The sequence below is a fragment of the Globicephala melas genome, chromosome 8 (genome assembly GCF_963455315.2).
Source record: "Globicephala melas chromosome 8, mGloMel1.2, whole genome shotgun sequence".
NCBI classification, from domain to species: Eukaryota; Metazoa; Chordata; class Mammalia; order Artiodactyla; family Delphinidae; genus Globicephala; species Globicephala melas.
In genome coordinates, this window is record NC_083321.1 from 98,562,918 (window position 1) to 98,586,409 (window position 23,492).

General features: G+C 47.2%; 1 protein-coding gene across 2 annotated transcripts; it reads right to left on the reverse strand.

Moving 5' to 3' along the window:
- Positions 1 to 75: 75 nt before the first annotated feature.
- On the reverse strand, positions 76 to 23,229 carry SCN3B (sodium voltage-gated channel beta subunit 3). Of its 2 annotated transcripts, XM_060304212.1 has the most exons (7): positions 23,110 to 23,227; positions 22,336 to 22,415; positions 15,683 to 15,846; positions 12,897 to 13,122; positions 8,163 to 8,301; positions 4,394 to 4,473; positions 76 to 4,028 (listed from the first exon to the last, which is right to left on the reverse strand). In XM_060304212.1, exons 1-6 carry the CDS (start codon positions 23,202 to 23,204, stop codon positions 4,410 to 4,412), a joined length of 768 nt encoding a protein of 255 aa, XP_060160195.1. In that variant the 5' UTR covers positions 23,205 to 23,227; the 3' UTR covers positions 76 to 4,028; positions 4,394 to 4,409. The 2 variants fall into 2 exon arrangements, with proteins under 2 accessions (XP_060160195.1, XP_030695650.1); XM_030839790.2 differs by having other exon boundaries at positions 76 to 4,473; positions 22,838 to 23,229.
- Between the last annotated feature and the right edge of the window lie 263 nt (positions 23,230 to 23,492).

The following is a 23,492-nucleotide window of genomic DNA, read 5'->3' on the forward strand; positions in this document are numbered from 1 at the left end:
GATGTGGGCTGGGGAGGTAGGTAGAAGCCATAGTATGTGTAGCAGACACACACCGTGGAGCAAAACCAGAGCAAGCAGTGTTTAGAGACGCTTTATTGACATGAACAGGGAGTTTACTGAAAAACACCACATACAGGCATTAGGTTGTTGAGAGCTTGAGTGGTCAGGAACAACATTTCTAAAGTTCAGAAAAAGATTGGCTGTGGAAAATCAAGAAAAAGCCACACGAAGGTGACAACACGGTGACGAGTTCCATGGCTGTACGAATTTGCTGATTGTGTTTGGTGCCTCACAAACCTACAAGCGCTCGTCCTTCAGTGCCTCCCTCCCTGTCACTCTGCCCAAAAAAGAGGAATACCAGCTTTGAGGCTTCGCTGGCCTATGATAGGGGTTGAGTCTGAGCTACAGCTCAGACTCGCTTCAAATGTGCATCTACTGGGTCCTACTACAGCCTCAAGTAAGGGGAGGGGTGCCAAACATGGGTCGTCTGCCATGGTAGAGTTTTAGAGACTAGGAAAGGCTTGGATGATGATATTTTTAAAACCTAAGGGCGCAGGGCACACTCGGTCTAGACTGGTGCCCGATGCAGAGAGGGTGCCGAAATGCAGAATGAATGGGTGATCAGAGTAATGACACCAAGTACTACACAGATACATTTGCCGTGACTGGGAGGACTCACTGGGTTGGGGGCTTTTCATTTACAAAGGGATGGGAGAGGAAGGTGTTTTTTGTTGTAGTTTTCCATTTCCGCTTGGGAAGGAGAGCCAAGGTATATTCTGAAATGGGTCTAGCTCCTTGCTGCTGCTTCCTGCCAAGATGCAGTTACACGGCCTTTTCTCTCTGATTTATGTCAGGTGGGTTCACAGATTCTGAGATGGGTATGTTTTCCTTTTTGATCCCGTAGTTCTGGGGGGAAAAAAGGAGCTACTGTCTCTTCTCTTAACCATTCATAGCTCTATACATATTTTCAGCACATTCCTGCTCTGAAAAATTCCTTTCCTACTAACATTTCTAGTTTGGCATCTAAGGAGAAACCAGAAACTCAAGAGAGTCAGAAATCCGGGCGTGTGGGTGTTTGGGGGTGGTGACTCTAAAGGACAGTGCTTTTAGATGGACTGAAAATAAAGGCTGGTGTTGGGACAGGTGCTGACCGTCAAGGTATCTCCACACGAGAGCTGGGGCTGCGATGCAAGGCTGAGCTGACGGCAAAGGTCCGTTGGGCGAGGTGCTCACAGGGCCAGCAGAGTTGAGCAATGAAGGTCATGGCTGTTAAGCCCAAGGGGAGGGAAAACCAGACCCAGCCGAGCTGGCCTTGAGGGAATTGTATTATTAAGCATCAGTCAGGGGGAATTATCCAGCACCAAGACAACAGGTGGGGTTCCTAGAGTGATGATAGCCCTTGAGAACGTTTCTAAGCCCTTTAATAGAACAGCATACCAGATAGAGCTTCCAGAGCAGTGCACGTTTATCTGGGTCCTTTGTAGGAATATGCGGGGGAACAGGGAGGGAGTGAGGATTTGAAGCAGGCTGGTGATCACAGTACCTTGTGGATTTATAGTCATGATCAAGTCTCCCAGGAAGGAGTTTAATTGCAATTTAGGAGAAATAATGAGGTACAAACCAACGAGAAAGGGGAAACGAACATGAGATTAAGACTCTGAAAGCACAGTTTTATCATGGACCAAGAAGCAGAGTGGTAGAGGAGCAGTGGAGTGGGGTTAGGGGTGAGCGAAGATGTTTAACATCTCAGGACAAGCAAGAGAGGCAAAGATTAGATGGAAGTAAAAAAAAAAAAAAAAAAGAAAAATGAGAGGAAAGGAAGCAGCTACGGTCTCAGTAGAAAGAGAGCTGGGCTAGGGCTCAGAAGACCTGAATTCCAGCTCTCTGTTTACCCACTATATGAACTTATGATTTGGTAAAGCTTCTTAGCCTCAGACAGCGTGTTTCTTCATTTGTTAACATATTAGCAATATCCACCTCACAGAGCTAGTTGTGGAGAAGAAATAAGATAATTAAAATGCTTGGTAAATCATATAGCTTAATAAAGAAAGCATTAAAGATGAGAAGAGTAGAGAAGTTAGGAGGAGGAAAAGACTAGAGAAGATTACTTGTAAAGGATAAGAAAAAAAGAGAGGTACCATTCAGCTTCATTAAAAATCACCCAGGAAATATCTGAGTTGGGCTTTTAAAAAGGAAAAAAAAACGTGCATTCTAGATCACAAGTTAGATGCGTGGTCTACTGACGCAAGAGGGAAGTGGAGGGGTAGAAAGGAGTTTCTGCGGCAGGCTTGTCATCCGCCATCCACGTGACTGGGAAAACCTCACAGTAATCCAGGCCTATTTTCCTCACAGGAAAGTCAGGAAAATCTATATTCTGTCTCCTATTTCAGAGAGATTGTGTGGGAAATTACCTAAGAGAAAGGCCTTGAATTTATTGAAAGTATTTTCTTCGATAAAATCAGACTCTCAAATATGTAAACAAGGACTAATTCAAGTGCTTTCCCAGGGATGGCAGAGATGAACTGAGTTTGTCAGGCGAGGCCCAAAGCCAAGAGAGTGGGATCTTTCCCCATAGATGCCCCTGGATCTGAGGGACCTCTTGTTCATCGAATCCCAGTCACTTTCATCTTCTCACATCCCATAAAGCATCCTTCCCCCTCTCATCACAGGGTGCAGAAGGACATCGCACTTACACCAGTTACTCAAAGTGAAACATGAGATATCGACTAAAATGTTTCCAGTGTTCATCTGCTCTCCTAACATCTAGGGGAAAACAAAAAAACAAAAAAAATCCTTGGACATTATGAATTCACAGGTGAAATATTTGGAAGCCACCTAGCCTGTCCCTCCTCTATCACATCACTCATTTGCCATCATCTATCTCAGGCTAAAAACATGTGTCTTAGTTAAATGCCATTCCCGGATGCGTTCCCCTTCTGGAAGACGTCTCGGATTCACAAACCTTTTCACTAAAGAAATTCTTCAAATCTACCTCCCATCCTTCTCTCTGCCTTTTTGGCCAATTTCTAATGGCCTGAATCAGAGCTAACCTCATCCAGGCAATCCACCGAGTTCTGTGCCAAACTCAATTTCAGAGTCTTTTCAAGGACAAAATTATCCCATCTCGGGAAGTGTAAACTGGACCGCGCCTTGGGCTTCTATCTGCCCCAGTGTATCCTTTGAAGTCTCTTATCAGTGGAGTCCTGTCTTGAGTCTCCGTTGCCTCCTGTATGAGTAATAATACTGACCCACAGAAATTTTGAGAGGAAGAACTTAGGAATCGCAGTCCCAGTGCCCACAGGAAAACAATGCCACCCCGCCATCTCCGGTGGTGCGTTCACCTGGCGAGGCACACACGTTGCCCCAGGAGGATCACGAACGTGTTGTATGACTTCCCAAGTCCCCTGCCCTCGGCTTCTTGAAGGACTGACACTAACCCAGGCCTTTGAGACCTCTTGGGATCTTGCCCTGGAGCACCATAGTCCAGAGAACATTTTAGTCCATGCTTAATGACCTTTCTATCACTGGAGGGCCTGGAAACGCATGCTTTGCTCTGATGCTCCAGCCAAGTGGACCAGGAACTTAGAAAAACTGACTTCAAGGAATCCCACTTCATGACACTCTTTTGCTTTAACCCAGACTAATCACTCCAGCTTCCTTCCGTTAAGCCCTCCATTCACTTGCGGCAATGGAGAATCAGCGGCTCAAGCATGTGTTCAAAGCCGGGTGGAGCACAGTGCGGGGGGGGGGGGGGGTCCAGTTGGCATGGGAGCTGCTTGCTTGACAGCAAGGGCAGGCTGAGGTTGAGTCGTGTAGAAATGTTGGCTCCTTGGTTCTCGCAAAGTCTTGTGTGTGGAGGTCTGATGGAGTTAGCAAGTCAGAGGTGACAGTTCAGAGGTGAGTGGATGTATGATGAATGAACTGAAGGATGGACGCGTGAAGGGAAGTGATGTGGCCCCTGGGGCACCCTCCTGACGCTGTTGACATCACTGAACATGGGGTAGCCATCGCTTCAGTGTTCAGGCCACCTACCAGTGATAAAACAGCTCACTGAGAATTGCCAGCCCAGTCCAGCCCAGCCAAAGGCTCTCTGACCTCATCCACGATCCTTACATAGGAGGGAGAATGGGGAATTATTTTTTGTCAGTGTGGGTAAGGAGTTCAAGTTGCCCCAACACTCAGGCCAAAGCAACTCACCTTCTGAAGGACTTGAACCTCGCACAGAGCTGTGACTACTTGGACATCAACTTAAAGAAGTACCCTGAGGGTGGGGACTCTGGGTAGGGTAGAAATCTAAGGGACCAAATCGAAAGTCATTTTGCTTTGTGGGTGTCAAGGTCACTTGTACAACCTGCCTCCTTATCTACCTGCCCCTCCCTTCCCTGTACATCACCTCCGGTTGCCCCCTCCTATTCCTCCACTGGTACCGCAGAGTTCTCTTTGTTCTCCGATGGGATCGCCAGGTAGTCAGACCTGTTGGAGGAGAGACGGGGGAAGAAAATCAGTGCATTTGTACCCAGAGGTGCCAACACAGGAAAAGGGAAGGAGCAAGGGCCCCAGGAACAAGGATGTCTCTAGAACACCTCTGCTCTTCTTTCTCACCATGTTACCCAAGAGAAAATGAGAATGGCCCTTTCAGCAGACTAGAATAATAAATACTTTTGTTTTTTCCTTCCACCAGCAACGTATGAGTCTTCTCATTTATCCACATTGTTCTCAGGACTTAGTACTGTTAGATTAAATCAGCCAAACTGATGGATGGGAAATTACATTTTATAGATCTTTTAATTTTCCTTTCCCTGATTACTGGTGAAGTTGAGCATCTTTTCATAAGTTTATAAGCAATTTGGGTTTGTACTTCTGCAATATGACTTCATTTGCTTTACCAGTTTTCCTTCTGAGACATTTGTCTTTTTCTTTGATGATTCCATGTCTTGAAAATATCTTTCTTTTTCCTCTTATAATTTATTTATTTTATTTTTGGCTGTGTCGGGTCTTCGTTGCTGCGTATGGGCTTTCTCTAGTTGCAGCGAGCGGGGGCTACTCTTCGTTGCAGTGCACAGGCTTCTCATTGTGGTGGCTTCTCTTGTTGGTGGAGCATGGGATCTAGGTGCACGGGCTTCAGTAGTTGCGGCATGTGGTCTCAGTAGTTGTGGTTCGTGGGCTCTAGAGCGCAGGCTCAGTAGTTGTGGCACATGGGCTCAGTTGCTCCGCGGCAGGTGGGATCTTCCAGGACCAGGGCTCGAACCCATGTCCCCTGCATTGGCAGGCGGATTCTTAACCACTGCACCACCAGGGAAGTCCAGTATCATAAAATCTTTACTCTAATAGCTGTATAAGACATCTTTATATCTGACAGGAAAACTCCTACCAGCCACCTCCCCCAAACTTATTGTTCTTTGAAATAGGCAAACTATGGCCCATGAGCTAATAAAGGCTGTTACTTGTTTAAAGGGTTGCACACAAACAAAACGAAAGAACAATAGGGGACAGAGACCCTCTGTAGCCTGAAAAGCCTAAAATATTTACTATCTGACCATCCTCTGGCTTAGACTAGTTTTAGCCTCTGGGCTTCTGTATGACTTTTAAGATCCGCTTATCAAGTTCCTTGAACAATCCATTGGGTATTTTGATGGGAATTTTACTGAATTTGCAGATTAATTTGGAAGAGAATTGCTATGTTTGTAACAGTGAGGTTTTAGTCTTCATTTATTTAACTCAAATCTTTCAGTAAAATTTTGTCATTTTCTCCTTAAATATCTTACACGTTTTTATCAGATTTATTCCCAGGTACTGGAGAGTGTTTGTTGCTATTGTAATTGAATTTTTTAAAATGTTTTAAATATTGAGATGTTTCTCTAAATTTTTGTGGCTGGAATATAGATGCTTTTATATTTATAAATATTTTGATTTGTATCAACAATCTTATGAAACGTTCTTACTAGTTCTAATAGTTTGTCTATAGATTCCTTTGGATTTTCTATATAGGTAATCATATTGGCTGTGAATGATAATTTAGTTTCTTTCTTTACAATTCATACTCTTTTTTTTTTTTTTTGTATTTACTTAGTGCACCACCTAGGATCTCCAGTATAGAATAGAAGCAGGTATCCTTGACATATTTCTAATATTATAGGCAGTTCTTCTAAAGTTGCCACATAGATGATATTTGCTGTAGGTTATACTAGTTGCTGCCATTAATCCGTTTAAAGATGGTTGGTGTTTAGGTTTAGACTTATATGTATTTATCTTGCTCAGGACACATTGTGCTACTCGAATCTGAAGAGTCATACCTTTCCTTAGCCACTGTATCTCTGAATATTGTCTCTCCTCCATTTTCTCTCTTTTATTCTAATCGATCTTCTCAATTTTTGTCTTCCTATTTCTTTGTGATATTCCACCTTTTTATATCTCTGTGCTTCATTCTGTGAAACTTCCTTATGTTTATCTTCTGGTCACCAGTATCCAATCTCTGGTGAACCAATCCATTGAGTTTTGAATTTTATTGACTGTATTTTTCATTTCCAGGTTTTTCTTTACTCCTGTTCAAATCTGCCTGTTCTTTTTTCTTAATAACTTATTGTATTCTTGTGTTTCGGTTCCTACTCTTGTTTTAACTCTTTTAAGCAAATTTCTTTTCTATATTCTACCAGGTCCTTCTTGTGTCTGAAGCTCCCGGGGTTTAATCCTGCCATCTGTTACTTCTCTTGCTCATGCTGGATTATTTCCTGCTGTGTCTTTTAGTTTTGGATGAGACTGTGGAATCAGATTCAGCAATGCTTTATCTGGGGAGCACTGTTAAGCCTCAGCTAAAAGCGGGTCCCTTCAGAAAATAGTTTTTCATTTGCGTCTACATGGTTATCACTGTCTGGGGACTAATTTTTTTTTTATTGACTTTCTCAGCTTAGAGGTTCCTGGATCACGTGGGTAGCATAAATTTAAATCCCAAACATTGTGAGAGCAGGCTTGTGGTTACCGGTTCTCAAGAATCTTTTATGTTTCTACTTGGAGTCAGGCCAGGTAGATAGGTTTCCTTGGCTTTTCTCTGGGCTGGTGGACTGATGATTATTTACTGATCTATCTTTTGCACGAGCTGTAGCCCTCTGAGGATCCTGGTTCTGCTGGTGACCTCAGTTCCAACTCTGTTTCTTGTACAAGGCCAGCTGTGGGTACTTCCTGTCCAAGTGTGGGCACTTCCTGTCCAAGTGTGGGCACTTCCTGTCCAAGTGTGGGTACTTCCTGTCCAAGTGTGGGCACTTCCTATGCTCAAGCACTGAAATCTGATCACCCAGGTCACCAGGAATGACAACCTCCCCAGCATATCCTTTCTTTCCTTCTATCTGGTCAGTTATAATTTTTTACTTTCCTGAGATCATAGATATCATGAAAAATGATACTTTATCAAGCATTTCTAGGTGATAATAGCCTAGGGTTTTTAGCTTATCACCTCCACTGTGTAAATCTGTGAGGGTTATTTTCTATCTTTCCTCTCCCCAAATAACAAGCCAACATGGCCCCTTAGACTCTCAGACCCCATCTTCTGTTACCTGTGCTCGAGTGACTAGGGCCTTGGCGAAAATGGCCAAGGTACAGTCCGGACGTTGGAGCAGAAGAGCCCATCTCTGGGTTTTCAATCACGGCCAAGCTCCAGGGGGAAGAACATGTTTGGAGCTCCTTAGCTAATAGACGGCAGAGCCCAGGTGGCCTGATGAGCTCTGTGGTTTACAGAAAACAGCTGAATGTGTCGGGAACAGCAAGGACACCAGACAGGCTTCGGTTCAAATCCCAGCCTCTCCTCTCATTATCTGTGTGGCCCCAGCAAGCCACTTAAGCTCTTTGAACTGCTTCAGCATCTATAAAATGGTCATAATAATGCTAACGTCATGGGATTGTGGTGGCAGCGGATGGGCTTTACATAGTGGTTAAGAGTGCAGGGCACGAGTTAGCAGGCACGAAGTCAAACTTGGCTTTGCCTCTTATAATGGTCTTGGGCAAACTTGCCCAGGCTCAGCTTTCGCATCTGTAAAATGGGTATATTCATGCTGCCTACCTCAAACGTTGTGAGGAAAGTGGAGGACTGTGTAAATTGCTCACCACCTCACCCATGAGAGCAGGCGCTCGGAAGGGGCGAGCTATCATCATTTTGGCATCTTTGGACTTACGCATTTTCTTGGGCTGCCTCTTCGGCCTTTGAGACCTTCCTGTAGCAATATATCATCTCGATGAGCAGCCACAGAGTGAGGAAGACCAGGAGGATGTACATCATGATTTCTGAGACCACAGAGGTGAAGTCTTCTCCAGCTGCAAGGGGGAGAGTGAGGCTCACAATATGCATGTCCCACAAACCCAGAGCTGTCCCTGAGGTCTGAGATACACGAGGCCTATTTCTAGGTATGTCTTAAATAAGCACTGGGTCTAAAGGAACGCAAGAGGGTACCAATGAGATTTAACATCCCCTAATTCCCCTGCCTGTCCGGTTGCTCACTGACTTTCTTCAGATGCTCTGGAGGGAGGCATGAGGGAGAATGATGGATGGAGGAAGAAGTTATAGAGCTGGAAGGAATCCTGGAGCTGAGATACGTGCAGCCGGGTCTCAGTTTTCCTACTTCCCAGTGTGTGAACAGTCATTTCCCTGATTTGAGACTCAGCTTCTTAATTTGTAAAGTGAGGGTAATAATTCATACCACACATTACCTGATGTATTAAGGATACCCTGGGACATGTAAAAGTCTGCACAGGTGTGACGCACATGTCTCAGTTGAGCCGACTCTGTCCTCTGAGCTTAGGGTGGCGGAGTGTGGTACCCCCGGGAAGAGGGCGTCGGAAAACATGGACAGGGCCATGTGGACAGTGCCGTCAGCCCACCCAGTGACCTGAGCATGTCTGGATGAGAAGCAAGGACGTTCCCAGCTCATCTTCCCTCCAAGTCATTCCAAACCCAAACAGAAATGAGGGTTGGAGAATTCCACATATGAACCAGGCTGTCCTCAGAGTTCTACTTCCGGAGCACAGATCTGATCCTGCCATATACCTACTGAAAACCTTCCAGTATTCCACACCACCCTCAGCATAGAGACCTGACTCTCTTAACAGGGCACAGGAGGCCACTCGCCGTGCAGCCTTCCTCACCTCATTTCCATTCAGTTGACCAGCAAAACCTCTCTACTCATACACGCTGTGGTCTTTTGGAATCTGTGGACGTTTCTTCTTTCTCTTCCCTCTTCCTAGATTGTATCTCACACCCCAGTGCTACCTCTGTCCCAACATCGCCTCCTGCTTTTCAATCTCCCAACCATTTTTCTAGACTCCACTGAAGTCACCTCCTCTGTGAAGCCTTCCTCAACTTCTCGTGCAGTTATTATTCACGTTCTTCTCCAGGCACTTTTCCATCCATCTATTATAACACTTCTCAGATTGTACTGTGATGTATTTATCTCTCTTCTCTACTGACTGTATGCTTACTAAGAACATATTTATTTCTGATTTATCAGCCTGTTGCCTAATCCTAGAATACTTGAAGTATTCAATAAGTATTTGTGGAATGAATGAATGAATATAAATAAATATTGATCTTCCTTGTTTCCTAACCAACAAAAATGACAAATAAAACATGATAGGGAATTCCCTGGCGGCCCAGTGGTTAGGACTCGGCACTTCCACAGATGGGGCCCAGGTTAAATCCCAGGTTGGGGAACTAAGATCCCACAAGTCGTGTGGTGCAGACAAAAAAAAAAAAAAAATTTTTTTTTCATTTAAAAAAAATAAATAACTGAAACATAATACATGGCAAATGTCCCGACATATATTCCTTCCTAGTGGCAAGGAAGGCTGCAGCCACATCTCCCTTTGGTAGCTCTCAGCAGCAAATTAGATTCATGGTTATTCATAGGGCATAAGTCATCCTCAAGGCCTTGCTCATTAAAAACACAATATAGGCACAGCCATGACCTTCACCTCAGAGAAGCAGTCCAAGGGCTCCAGGATCACCCAGGTTTCCTAACTGGAGCTGGAGGTCACAGATGCAGCTTGAGGCACAGGAGAATGCCAGACACATCAAATGTCTTTTCATGGGCTGACAACGGTCTGGTTTGCAATGTGCTCAACTTCAAGCACCCTATTTCTTTCTTTTTTTTTTTTTTGCGGTACGCAGGCCTCTCACTGTTGTGGCCTCTCCCGTTGCGGAGCACAGGCTCCGGATGCGCAGGCTCAGCGGCCATGGCTCACGGGCCCAGCCGCTCCGCAGCATGTGGGATCTTCCCGGACTGGGGCACGAACGCGTGTCCCCTGCATCGGCAGGCGGACTCTCAACCACTGCGCCACCAGGGAAACCCCCCTATTTCTTTTTAAATGCAGTAGCCAGAAGTAGTACCCCAGGAAGCTGTCCTCAGTAGCTTTATTTACCTCTAGGCGAAGAGAACTCAGATTTCTGTCTTAGAGCCAGGAGGTGAGAGCCTACGCCGGGATCAGTCCAGCTTGAGCAAAGAGAAGCAGGGAGATTCTCTGGGACCACAGGGATGGAGCAGACGTGAGGAATGTGTCATGGTGGAGCGTGCAGCAGTATGAGAGCAGTGAATATCTGGGGGTGGGGATGCAGAGGGTTGCCAAAGGGGTCACGGGGTCGGGGGAAGAGAGAAAAAGAAAAAGTGGCAGGGAGTGGGTGGTGGTGGAGGGAAAAGATGCAGTGGAAACACAGGTAATAGAGGCAAAGATCTGAACCGCAGTCCTGCTTCTGGTGCTAACGTGCTTCATGTCCGGGCAAGCCCTCCTCTTCCAGAGCTCTGTCTCCCAGCCACAACATGAGGGCGTCAGAGCTGCACCCTCCCACCACCTGGGGAGTCATTTCAACTGACTTTCACCAGACCGCACCCCAACCTGCTGCACTCACACCGCAGCAGTGGTATGGGGCCTTCTGCACTGAAGGAAAGCCCCCTGGGTGATTCCGATGCCAGCTCTTTGTTCAGACCCCTGGACTGAAAGACAGCCAAGCTTCCTTCCAGCCCTAACGTCCCGAGAGGCTCTGTGGCTCTGATGACAAACTTGTTTTCCCTCTGTTCTTACCCAAGTCTGGCTCTGGGGCCCGGCAGGCAGGCAGACTGGCTCCACTTTGCCACCCTTTCCACTGGCTGCGCAAAGGTCTCTGGAGGCAAAAGCCTTTGAGAGCACAAGGTGGAGACAGAGGCAGCTTCCTAGGGCCTGGCTGTCACTAGCCGACAGTCCCGAGGGTGAACAGCAGAGGGCGCCAGGCTCCCTTTCCCCCGGGGGCACAGGTGTGTAAACAGAAGAGGATAATGGAACTTCTGAACAAAAAAATACCTTAGAGAGCTCCCAGTCCAACCCCCTCGATTCACACAAGAGGAGACGGGCTCAAGGAGGGGAAGAGGCTCATCAGGTCTGAGCCAAGTGGCCTGAGAGTCCCTGTGCACCATCTGGATTGACCTACCTTCCGTTTTAGTCTTGTCTAAATCATGACATCGCTCGCTCTGCTGTGCACTCTCGTTTGCTTCATGAATTTAATCACCATAACACGATAAAAAAATAAATACACCTGTGGCCTGAAAGTCGGGAATCCTGGCATCCTTTTCTAGGAAGAGCCTGGCTTTAATTTGACCTCTCCTTTCTTTCCTGCCCCACACCTTTTGCCTGTTCACTGACCTGCATCTTGGGGCAGCCATAATGCTGAGAACGTGCTGGAAATAGATCGTCTAGGAAGGGCTAAGTAAAATGGAGTCATCATTTAGCCTGGGTGAGAAAACACAAAGGGAGATGCGTATATCGCTCCTCTGCCACATGAAGGAACATTTGCAAGGGGTGAGAAGCCACAGTGCTCTGAACAGTGAGTCCATGGAAAGCAGAACAAGACCAGTTCTAAGTTCACCCTCAAGATTCTGGATTCGATCGCAACAGAAACTTTTGAGTTAGGTTGATGAAAGAACTTCCCAGCCTAACAAGGAACCAGCTGTGGGAAATCGGGACAATTTAAAGATTGGAGAGCAAACCGCGTTTCCCCTTCTCATAGCTGAAAGTGAGGTTATATAACGAGAGACGCCACGGATGGGGAGGGGGTTTCTTGTATGACTACTGTGGAGGGAGACAGAAGACAGAGGCTGTCAGACTTTGGTTTGTAGCAGTTGTTCTCAAAGCAACAGCACTTCCTGGAAACTTTTTTTTGTCATGCTCCATCTACGGAATCAGAAAGCCTGGGTTTAAGAAGTCCTGCAGGGGGCTTCCCTGGTGGCGCGGTGGTTGAGATTCCACCTACCGATGCAGGGGACACGAGTTCGTGCCCCGGTCCAGGAAGATCCCACATGCCACGGAGCGGCTGGGCCCATGAGCCATGGCCGCTGAGCCTGCGCATCCGGAGCCTGTGCTCCGCAACGGGAGAGTCCACAATGGTGAGAGGCCCGCATAACGCAAAAAAAAAAGTCCTGCAGGGGAATCTGAGGCTGGATGAAGTTTGAGCACCGCTAGCTCAGAGGTTTGTATGAGTCACAGACAAGAGGGTAGATGACCTCTAGAGAACCTCAGGAGATTTCTCTGAGCCCATTGAATCCGAGATTCAGTGCAGGCCAGAGTAGGTGTAACTGTCTTGGCAGTTTTAGGCTTCAGGGAGGCTGTCCTCTTTCTCTAAAGGGGAGAGTCCAGGGACCGGGTCAAGATTACTGCACTATCATCTCCAAGCCTTTCTGCTTTGAGGAAAGACACAGAGAGGCAAGCTTTCGGGCGGCTTGCAGAAAGCTGGCCGCCCCAGGAGGACAAGCCAGTGGTGACATTTTTAGATATCACCACTCCAGATACATGGGGTTTTGCATTCTGCAAGGGGCTCATTTATGTGGAAACCCGCTGTCCTCCCTCCCCCGAGAGCAGGGCACCCAAGGGAGCCTGTGCCCTAGCCTTACCCTCCTCGGTGACACGGAGGGGGATCAGCCGGGTGGTCTTCACGAAGGGGCGATGTGCCTCAAACTCAAACTCCCGGGACACGTTGCAGGTGTAGAGGCCGGAGTCGTTCAGGGTGACATTGAGCACAGTGATGGACACGTCCTGCAAGTCTTTGCTCCCATTCCACTGCAGGCGTCCCTGGAAGGGGCTCTCCACCTCCTGGTGGCCGTTCCGATACTCATAGATCTGCAGGTAGAGAAGCAGAGGGTGTAGGAGAGAAGACAGGGTAGAGGTGGGGACAGGGCGGAGAAAAGGACCAGAATGGTGCTCGGACGTGGGGACGGGGACAGTGTTACCAGGAGCTCCCAAATGTGGGAGTGGGATGGGCGTCTCAGAGGAGGGCAGGGAAGAGAGCAAAGACAGGGAAAGACGGGCAAAGGCACCCAGGTGTCGGGGCACATGGACACGGCAGGAAGAGGCGGGCAGGAAAAAGGGCTGGAAAGAAAGAGGACAGAGGAAGGTGAGTGAAGTGTACAGGAGATCAGGAGAGGGAAATTGAGAGAAAGGAAGGATTGGAAGGAGGCAGAGAGAACAAGAGAGAAAGGTGTGTCATGGGGGCAGCTGGGGAGAGACTAAGGCAGAGAGGCAGCTTCATGCGTCATGAAGACGTCTGAGAGCTCTGGCCTCCAAAAGTGTCTCTCGGAGCTGGTCCCCTTGGAGGGGATGTGAGCAGTCGGGGCCAGGCCGCAGGAAGGGGACCCAGGCTGCTTAAGTGGCCCACATGAGCAGAGAGCTGCCAGCCAATGTGTACACATCAGCTCTTCCACTCTGGGCGAAATTAGATCTGAAATGTGGTCTCTACATTTCTCTTCTCAAACACTTCCACCTTCTGACATACCTTTTTTTTTTGTTTCCTTCTACAGCTGTGCAGTCCATCTAGTTTCTGCTTGCCACGTGTGGCTACTTACATTAAAATTTAACTTACTAGGAATGATATAAAATGTAACATTCAGTTTCTCAGTTGCACTAGCCACAGTTCAAGTGTTCAGTGCCACCTGTGGCTGGTGGCTACTGAATTGGACAGCACGAATATGGAACATGTTCATTGTCACAAAAATTTCTATTAGTGTTGTTCTGTATTTCCAGCACAATTTTTTAAGTTTCTTTTCCTCCATCTGAGCCACCTTCTCCTCACTTTGGGCAGGCCTGGAAGCAGAGCAGGTGGCTGGCATATGAACAGACCTGAGGCTCGTGGGGACCTTTGCATCTGGTCAAGACGTCCAGGCTCCTGTAACCTACGCACTAGCCTTGGTTGCGGTCAGCCCTGAACCAGGCGCTAGGAAGCCTACTGTCCCAGGCCTGGCACCTGAGTGCAGCAAAGCCATATCAGAATGGCACATCCAGCCTAGAGTGAGAAATGAGTCCAGCTTTAGGAGAGCTAGACAGAAGGGCAAGCAAAACTCAATTTCATCCTAATGTTGTGTCACCATTAGGTCTTCGTGGGGAAAAACTTGCCCCCAGGAAGATGAGGCAGTGCAGTAATAAACGCTTTGTATCTGCTGTCAGACGACCTGGTTCAAATCTAAGCTGTCTCACTAACTTAATTTCTTTGACCCTTAGTTGCCCCATTTGTGTGTGTGTGTGTGTGTGTGTGTGTGTATTCTCTATCAAACACTTATACAGTACTTCTTATATTCCAGAACTATTCTCAACACATTAAAAATTATAGCACATGAGTCCTGGTAACAGCTCTGTGAGGTAGCTATGGCTTATATCCCCATTTTAGAGATGAGGAAACTGAGGCACAGAGAGAGAGGTTAAGCAGTTTGTCCAAGGACACAGAGTTAAAGTAAGTTGTGGAGTCCAGAATCAATCCCCATGGGCTTCCCTGGTGGTGCAGTGGTTGGGGGTCCGCCTGCCGATGCAGGGGACGTGGGTTCGTGCCGTGGTCCAGGAGGATCCTGCATGCCGCGGAGCGGCTGGGCCCGTGAGCCATGGCCACTGAGCCTGCGCGTCCGGAGCCTGTGCTCCGCAACGGGAGAGGCCACAACAGTGAGAGGCCCGCGTACCGCAAAAAAAAAGAATCAATCCCAGGCAGCCTGGCTCCAAAGACAGTGACAATGTGAATAATGGTCATCCCCAAGTTGGTGTTCAAAGTATATAACAACCATTTTGGCACTGGCACCAACCAATCAGAACTGACATTGGCCATGGCTGATCCCTTAGTTCCCACATCGTGGGTCTGGAGGTTCCTAGTGGGAAGGATGGTGATGAAGCCACTTGGGAAATTTGGCACAAGTAACCACTATAGGACTATTTAAATATGTTACCCACTGATGTGTGTGTACCAGTTGCACATCAGTCTTGGTCACGCCTGACATTCTTGTTTCACTGAGATTGTGAGACTGAAATGAGGTAACCTATGCTATCTCATTTAATGACCCTTGGAGTTATTTCAATGTTTCTGTGAATTTAATCCATCCAGCAGGATGGTGCAGAGATTCGATGAAAACACCTGCACAGTGCCTAGTGGGGTGACTGGCACACAGTAGGCTCTAAATACTATTCATGCCTTTCTCCTCCTTACCCTGCCTGTAACCGGAAGTGCCCAGAGCTGGCCTGGAGCCCTCCCTTTCCCAGAGGCTGGGCTAAACTAAGGCTGTCAGTAATCTGCAGAGGAGCTGTCAGTGCTTTGGAGAGAAAGAGCCAGTGTTTGTCAGATCGTCATTTCCCAGGCTGTCGGGAGCCAGGCACACAATGGCAGAGGCCAGCGGAAACAAAGGGCAGAGTCAGCAGTCAGACATACAAGGAAATCTTTACCGCCCTCGGGCCTGTAGAACCATTCCACCACCGTGGTGGCCTCAACGTCCTCCCTCTTCATGCAGGAGATGCAGCGCAGCTTCATGGGATTGCCCTGAACCGCCTCCGTCTCCGAGGGTACTTCCACACACACAGGGGAGCAGACGCCAGCTGGGGAGAGCCCGGACGCCAGGGAAGGGACAGGAGGTGTTAGGGGAGAGGCAGTGGAGAACAAGGAGGGAGGGAGGAGAGACAGAGAAGGCAGAATCATGAGACAAACTGGAAAACAGCATGCACGTGTACGTGTCTCCCCAGGTACACCCTCTCACAACGGGCAGGGATGAGCCAGCATTGACTGCAAGCCTCCCCGGAAGCAGCAGGGATGCGGTACAGCTCGTACCTCAGCTCTGCCCTCAAGGACTTAGAGTCAAGGTGGGAAACAGGGCACCCATGCATCCATCCATCAACCACCCATGCACCCCTTCATTCCACCAACACCCACAGAAATCTACTCTATGCCAGGCCTGACGCTGAGATACAAAGATGAATAAAACACGCTTCACGCCCTAAAGACATTTATAGTCTAGCAGGGAACACATACTCCTGTCATAAAACCAGACCATGATGAGTGACATACTAGAGGAGAGGCAGTTACTCCCGGCTGGGCTGGGAAGAGAGGAAGAGAACGATGGTGAGACTTAAGGCCAGAAAGGTAGATCGGACCCATGTTGTGAAGACCTCTGTATGCCCTTCACAATAGGAGGGGTCACATGTTTTAAAGCCTTAGAGAGATGTAATCATATCTGTGTTTTATGGCAAATGTAGGTGATTCTGGTGCATGGTGGAGGACGGAGCAGCAAGGAAGAAAATGGTGAGCTGACCCTGGGGCTGGGGCGATGATGCTTCACCCAAGGAGGAGAGAGAGACACACAGTTAAAAATGAGGAAGGGGAAAAAAATTAAAAAAATAAAAAAGTAAAATAAAATAAAAACAAAATTAAAAAAAGTAAAAAACAAAAAAAGGGGGAGTCAGATTGGGGGGCACCTTGGAGGCTACCTGCAGGCCTGGACTTGTAGTTCCTGCCCTCTAGAAGCTCATGGCCCATTAAAGAGGGTAAGTACAGCAGACTGAAAATTCAGAATGAATCAAAAGCGGGACGTGGCTGCCAAGAAAGCAAGTGCAAACGTGGGCTGTGTTATCAGATGTACACGGCAGGACAAAGGAGGAGCAGTTCCCCGGTGCGGTTCAGAGCAAATCTGGACCACTATGATCAATTCAGGGTGTCCCATCGTACGAAAGGAAGTTTTCAACGAGTGCATGTGCAGAGGAAAGCAAGACGGAGAAGGGTCTGGGGGCAAAGTCTGGTAAGAGCAAAGCGGGGTCCCGGAGTGCTTAGCTTGAACACCGACGCACCTGTCTTCAAATATTTGAAGGTTGGCCTGTGGAAGAGAAAATAGATTCTTTCCAACTGCAAAAGTCACATGAAAGTAAAGCTAACTCAATTAAAAAAATTTTTTTTTTCTGGTGCTGAAGCTGTCAACGAATTCGAAAGACTATTTGGTAAGAGAGTTTGCCTGTTATACAGAAGATTCAAAAGTGAGATGAATCGCCAACGATTCTTATATCAGAACTTCTAACCCCTTCTGAGGCTACCTTCTCATTAATAATAAAAACGGAACCCCTAAAAAATGAAATAATACACATAGTAATTTAAAAACTAGTCCACAGTGAACGGTCAGTCTGTTCCTCTACTGGCAGACAGTTCTTTCTAAAAGCAGAGAAAAGCTTTATTTAGAACTTAAAATGAGACTGACCGACTAACTAGGAGTCAAAAAATGAAATATTTGACTCAGAAAGCAACAAATTTAATTTTTAGACATAGAGTTTAAAAACTAGAGGCACTATGATAAAATTTAACATATCAAGGTAAAATAAATTTCATTGGCTTTAAACTCTCAACAAGCAGGGGGTGGTTTTATCAGGCAGCCTGCAAGAGGCTCTCCTGCTTCTGCATAATGGGTCATCACTTTAATCGGGGGAGGGTCCATATCTAGAGAGAACTGATCAGAAACATTTTCAGAATATGAAGAGTTTGAAAACTTGAGTATTGACCTGGTTTAAAAAAAATAAAGCATGGTCTGTGCAAAAGTTTGGGAGCGGATAGAGGTGTAGAGTGTGCATTGAGAACCCCATGTAGCAGGGAGCCTCGGGGCACATTCATATTTAATGAGACGTGGTAAAGATGAGTTAGTGCAATGATGATGACTTCAGAGAAGAATACGAAAATGTACCAAGGAATGTACAGTTACGCTTATAGAGGCAGAAGAAAGACGGTATTGGGCAGCTGAAGGCTTGGGTTTGATAGACTTTTTTTGGCCACACTGCACAGCTTGCAGGATCTTAGTTCCCCAAACAGAGATAGAACCCAGGTCCCTACAGTGAAAACACAGAGTCCTAACTACTGGACCGCCAGAGAATTCCCAGTTTGGTAGACTGTCTAACCTCTCTGAGACTCAGTCTATGCATCAACAAAATGCTGAAAATAATATTTATCTAATAGATGTGTCATGCAAATTCTATGGGATGATTTCTACGAATGTGCTTTGTACATTCGTTAATGTTATTTTCCTTCATTTATTTCTTCACTCTTTCAACATATATCGAGTGCTTATTGTGCGCCAGGCACTGCTCTAGGCACTGAGAACACAACAGGGGACAAAACAGAAACCATCCCTGCTCTCATGGAGCCCACATTCCAGTGGAAGGAGAGAGAAAATAAGCAACATTAAACTGCAATAAGTGCAATTATAAGAAAAAAATAAAACAGAATAGAGGAGTTAGAGTGTGCATAGAATCACCAGAGACTCACTGAGAAGGTGAGGTCGAGCAGGTGTTGAAGGAAAGAAAGGAGGGAGCAAGCTGTATGAATATCTGTGTGAAGGTGTGCAGAGGAGATAGCAACTCGAGAGCCCTAGGGTGGGAGTGTGTTGGCAAAAGCAAAAAGCACAATAAAGTACAGGGCACAAAGTGAGAGTAGGAGGAGATGAGGCAGGAGAAATAAGTCAGAGCCGGATCACGGCTGCTCTTCCAGCCCACAGTTAGATCTTTGGCTTTTGCTTTGAGTGACATGGGAGCACTGGAGGCTGTTGAGTGGAAGAATGACATGATTTATACAAAATCACCTGATCTGACTGCTATGTTGGGAATAAACTGAAGAGGTGAGGAAGGATAAGGGTGGAAGCAAAGAGAACAGTTAAGAGGCTGGTACAGTGATCAGACTGAGAGGTGGTTCAATGACTTTGCTTGGATGAAGGGAACAGTAGAGCTGCTGGGGCTTGAAAGTGTATAGTTTGCTGGACTAACATCCTTGAATAGGTGAGAGGTGATAGCCTCTAGTGAACAAGTAGATGAGTTGGTCTTAAATATAAACACGGTTAGTTCATTTAGAGTTAAAGGAGGGAAGGCAGAATACACGCAGTCAGGATGGTGAGTAGGGCACAGCAGCCTCTCTTTGTTCTGAGTTGCCCCTGAGTAATCCAAGGTATCATCAGACAGCAAGCCCCACTGATCGCCTTCTCCTTGCCAAAGTCCAGTATGAAGTCCTAAGAAAGAACTCAGCTCATGAGGTCAATTTAATTCATGAGGTCCTGGAAGGAACATTGCAAAATGGCCACAGAATCCTCTCATCCTTGTTTGCCTTCCTTTGCGATATGACTCGCTGCTCCTTCCACCAAAAGGTAAAGTATGTTTCTTCACCCTGTAAGTCTCCAGTACACTATTGCCTCTCTTTCCAAGAAATCCTCTAGATATCCAAGAAAAGATTGTACATATGGTCGACATTCAACCCACATTGCTGACTGTGAATAATAAACTCCTGGAATAATCTTGGCCAAATCATTTGACCCATGGTCTCCTCTTCAATGTCTATAGTAATAATGAGGAAACCAGAGAAGGAAGAAAATATTAATTATGATTATATTTAACTAAGGAATAGCATCAATCTATTATCAGGTGGATAGTAATGTGTATGTAACCAACTCCTCTAATAACCCCAAATCTTTTTCTTCTTTGGTTATTGCTATATTGCTCCTCTTAACTTTGCTCTGCAATGCTAAGAAAATAAAGGCTTTGATTAGAATGTAAATACTTTCCAAAGGGGGGTGATCAATGATGTTATTTGTAGATATTAACACCCTGAAATGACTTGGTCTATCAGATTAGCCAGTCACTTAGCAGAGCCTTGAAAGAATGGGATGTAAAATGGGTTACTGGGGGAAGAGAGGAAAACACTCCCCAACACAACCAACACCTGGGAGAGGAAAATCAGAGAAGACACTAGGAGGTAAAAATGAGGAAGGCCCTGGGAAAGGCAATGGCATGGGAGAGGAGTGGAAGGGTGGCTCCAAAGAGGGATGAGAGGACAGACGCCAACCTGGCAAGCCTGTATAGCAGCACACATGTCCATAAGAGGAGCTAGAACAAGCCCTGGAAGACTGACATCAAGGGGTAAGAGCTCTCTAGCAAGTCCTTTCCCCTCCACTGCCCTCATTTTCTCATCTCTAAATTGGAAATAATACTGCTTTCCCTGACTACCACCATAGGATTGCTATGGGGACCAAAAGAAGAAATAGATTGAAAATTGCTTTGTAAACTGTAAAGCACAAGGCAAGTGTAGATTCTATTATTATTATTATTATATACTTTATTGAAGGAAATAAGGGAATTTTGTTCAATTCACGCAGAAAATAAAAGAATGGAAAAAATTCCATTCATATTGGGAAGGGTGAACACATCTAAGTTAAGTGCTTTCCAATGCTGGAATTACATGCAAACATTACATTACCCTACCATTCAATTGTGCAGCTAAAAGGGACGTTAGGTATCATCCGCCCCAATTTCCAAACTTATGTATTTCCAAATATACGTATATGAGGAACAGAATACTCTAAGGTTATTACACAGCAAGCTAGTGGCAGAGCTAAGACTCCAATCCAGGCTTTGTAAGTCCTAGTCAAAAGGTCCTTGGCCTATAGAGTGCTCTCCCCCTCCACTAGAATTCAGGCATATATGCTAAAACTTAAATTAGGGTTTGGGAAGACAGGCTCTTTAGAATCTCTCCCCAACCTTCTCTACAACTTCATCTCTCATTGCTTTACTCATGCTCTTTCTTATACAGCCCAACTAACCTCTCCTAAGCCCCCTAGTCTTAGCCTCCCCCTGAGGAAATCACAGCCTTAAGTCTTCAAGGCAGGTGAGATCATTGGCGACCTATTATGTCTGCTTCATCTTCAGGTCTGGTTGACCCTACTGGGGATGGGTGGCGGTGAGTCTGCCCTTGGGACTGGCATTACTCTCCCTCTTTGTCCTTCCCAGCCTGTCTCATCAGGCATTTTGTTCAACAGGAAGCTTGGCTCTGCTTCTGGTCACATGCAAAATCCAGATAATGCTGGCAGCCAGAGTTAGTCCTGGAGGCTTAATAAAGTGATACTAAGGTAAAGAGGCTGTTCCCATCAGCATATCTGCCACTGCACCAGCAGAATGAGTTCCCTGCCAACCACAGAGCATAATCCTATACCCAGTTTCAGTAAGGCAGGTGGGCATGCTCACATCTAATTATACTGGTTATTGATTTTTAACATGGAGGAATGTAGCTAAGATCATGTAAAGCAATTATCAGCTGGAGAGCACCTATATTTGACCTGAGGATCTAAGTTGCCAAGACTGAGATGCCCATAACTACACAACAACCACACACACACACACACACACACACACACACCTACTACATCCTCATCAATCCATGCAGATGCCCATGCTAACATGCTCTGACATACACTAGCATACACATTCAGACCCTGAGGCATACATCAACACAGTAAAGCATTCTCTCAATCACACATTCAGACATTATCATGTAGACTCATTAACTCCCACTACACACATGCAGACCCCACTCCAAGCCCATCTCTAACACCACTCTGCTCAGCCTTACTGTTTCAAGTATAGGATTCCCTTATTTGGAGGGAGAAGGTCACCTCACTCCTTCACAGCAGACAAACAAGAACCTATTTATCTTTAAAGGCAAAAAAACTCAGCCCCCCAAACACCAACGCACCTTAATTCCACATGTTCATGAAAAAGAAGAAAGATGCAATTCCCAGGTGCCTATTTATCTAATATATCGCTGCAAATGGCTGAAGCCTGTTTTACTTATTGAAATTAAACAGATGGATCAACAACTAGTTTCATTCTCAAAATGCACGCATCCAGATTTTTTTAATATATAAAAATTAATTCAAAGACCTCATTGAGAAATGAAATGTAACGGTAACCGAGATTTTTTAATAATGAATGTGACTGCATGCTCTTTCAGCTACGGGAAAGGGAAAAAAATACTTTGAAATTAACAGGAAACGGGAGGAAGGGTGGAAAAACCACCAAGGGAAGTTCAGGAATAAAGCAGCACGGGAGTGGGGAGGCCTTTTTCCAATCTCAGAATCCCAGCTCTCATGGAACCCCTCTGGATCCCGTATCTGGCAGACATGCACAGGGGGAAGTCAGCCAGGGCTCCTCGTTTTCACCAACGACATCAATAAGTGTTATTACTGTTAGCATTATTACTGTCATCTGCATCTCGCATGGCAGGGTGCTGGTACTTACCCCACAAAATGAGCAGGAGGGAAGCCAGGGGAAACAATCTGTTGAAGCCAGGCATCTTTTTCAGCGGGTGGCTTCCGGGGCTAAACAGAGAGATTCCCTGGGTCAACAAATGCTCCCTCTCAGTACTTTCGAGGAAACCCTCTGGGACGAACTGCTCCAAGGGAGCGACTTTCTGACTGAAATAAGGGCCAAGTGCCGTTTACTGGGGAGGCTCTGCGGGCTTCTTGAGCCGGGCGGGGGTTTCAGCTCCAAGCCACTCTGGCGGACTGCCCCAATTCGAGGGAGTGGATCGGCAGCGTGGCGCGCCCTCCCCGGAGCCCGTTGCTGGGATCCGGATCAGCACCACGGACAGAGCCTTCCCCGCCCACCCGGAACTTCCAATTCCAGTCGCTCAGCTGTTTCCCCTGTTTGCACCTCGGGGAAAGCTCAGCTCCGAAGTGAGCGGCAGGCAGGCTCTAGGCGGCTGAGCTGCCGGAGGGGTCCCTGTTGATCCATCTCTCACCTCCTTACTGAGAGTTACGCTCCGACCAGGATCCACCCAGACCCGGGAGCGCCGGCTTCGTCCGCCCTGATCGCCTTCTCCAGCTGGGCCTGCCCTCACACCCGAAACCACCGGGGCTGCCGTCTGAGCTACAGAACTCGTTCCACCTCAGTCCAGTCCACACCCGCCGAGCCTCCCCGGGGAGGTCCGGAGGGGGGCCAGGAAGGAGGCGGAAGCTTCTGTGCGGCCTGCGATCGAGAGGTGGGGTGGGTGGGCCCCGTCCCCGAGCTCGCCTGCAGATCGTGCAGGGGCCCAGACCCTGCGTGGCGCGTGACCAGCCGCCCTTCTCCAGGCGCCCCGACCGTGTGTGCTCCGTCAGCCTTGACATGCGCAGGCGGCTCTCCACCGCCACCACCACCACTTACCCCCGCCCCCCCGCGCCAGTGCAATACTCCCCACCCCCAAACAGGCGTGCCCCTCTCAGGGCCGAGCGCGGCTGCAGAGCGCAGGGGCGGAGCTCGGAGCGGCGCAAAGACCTCAGCCCCCGCGATTTCTCTGCTCGCCGGCTGACTCCAGGTCTGCCTTTCGCATCTCCACACCTCTCCCCAGCACCGGCACGCCTCCTCTCACCAATTCACCGCCCCCACGCCCCCGCCCAAGCAACCCCGCTTTGGCT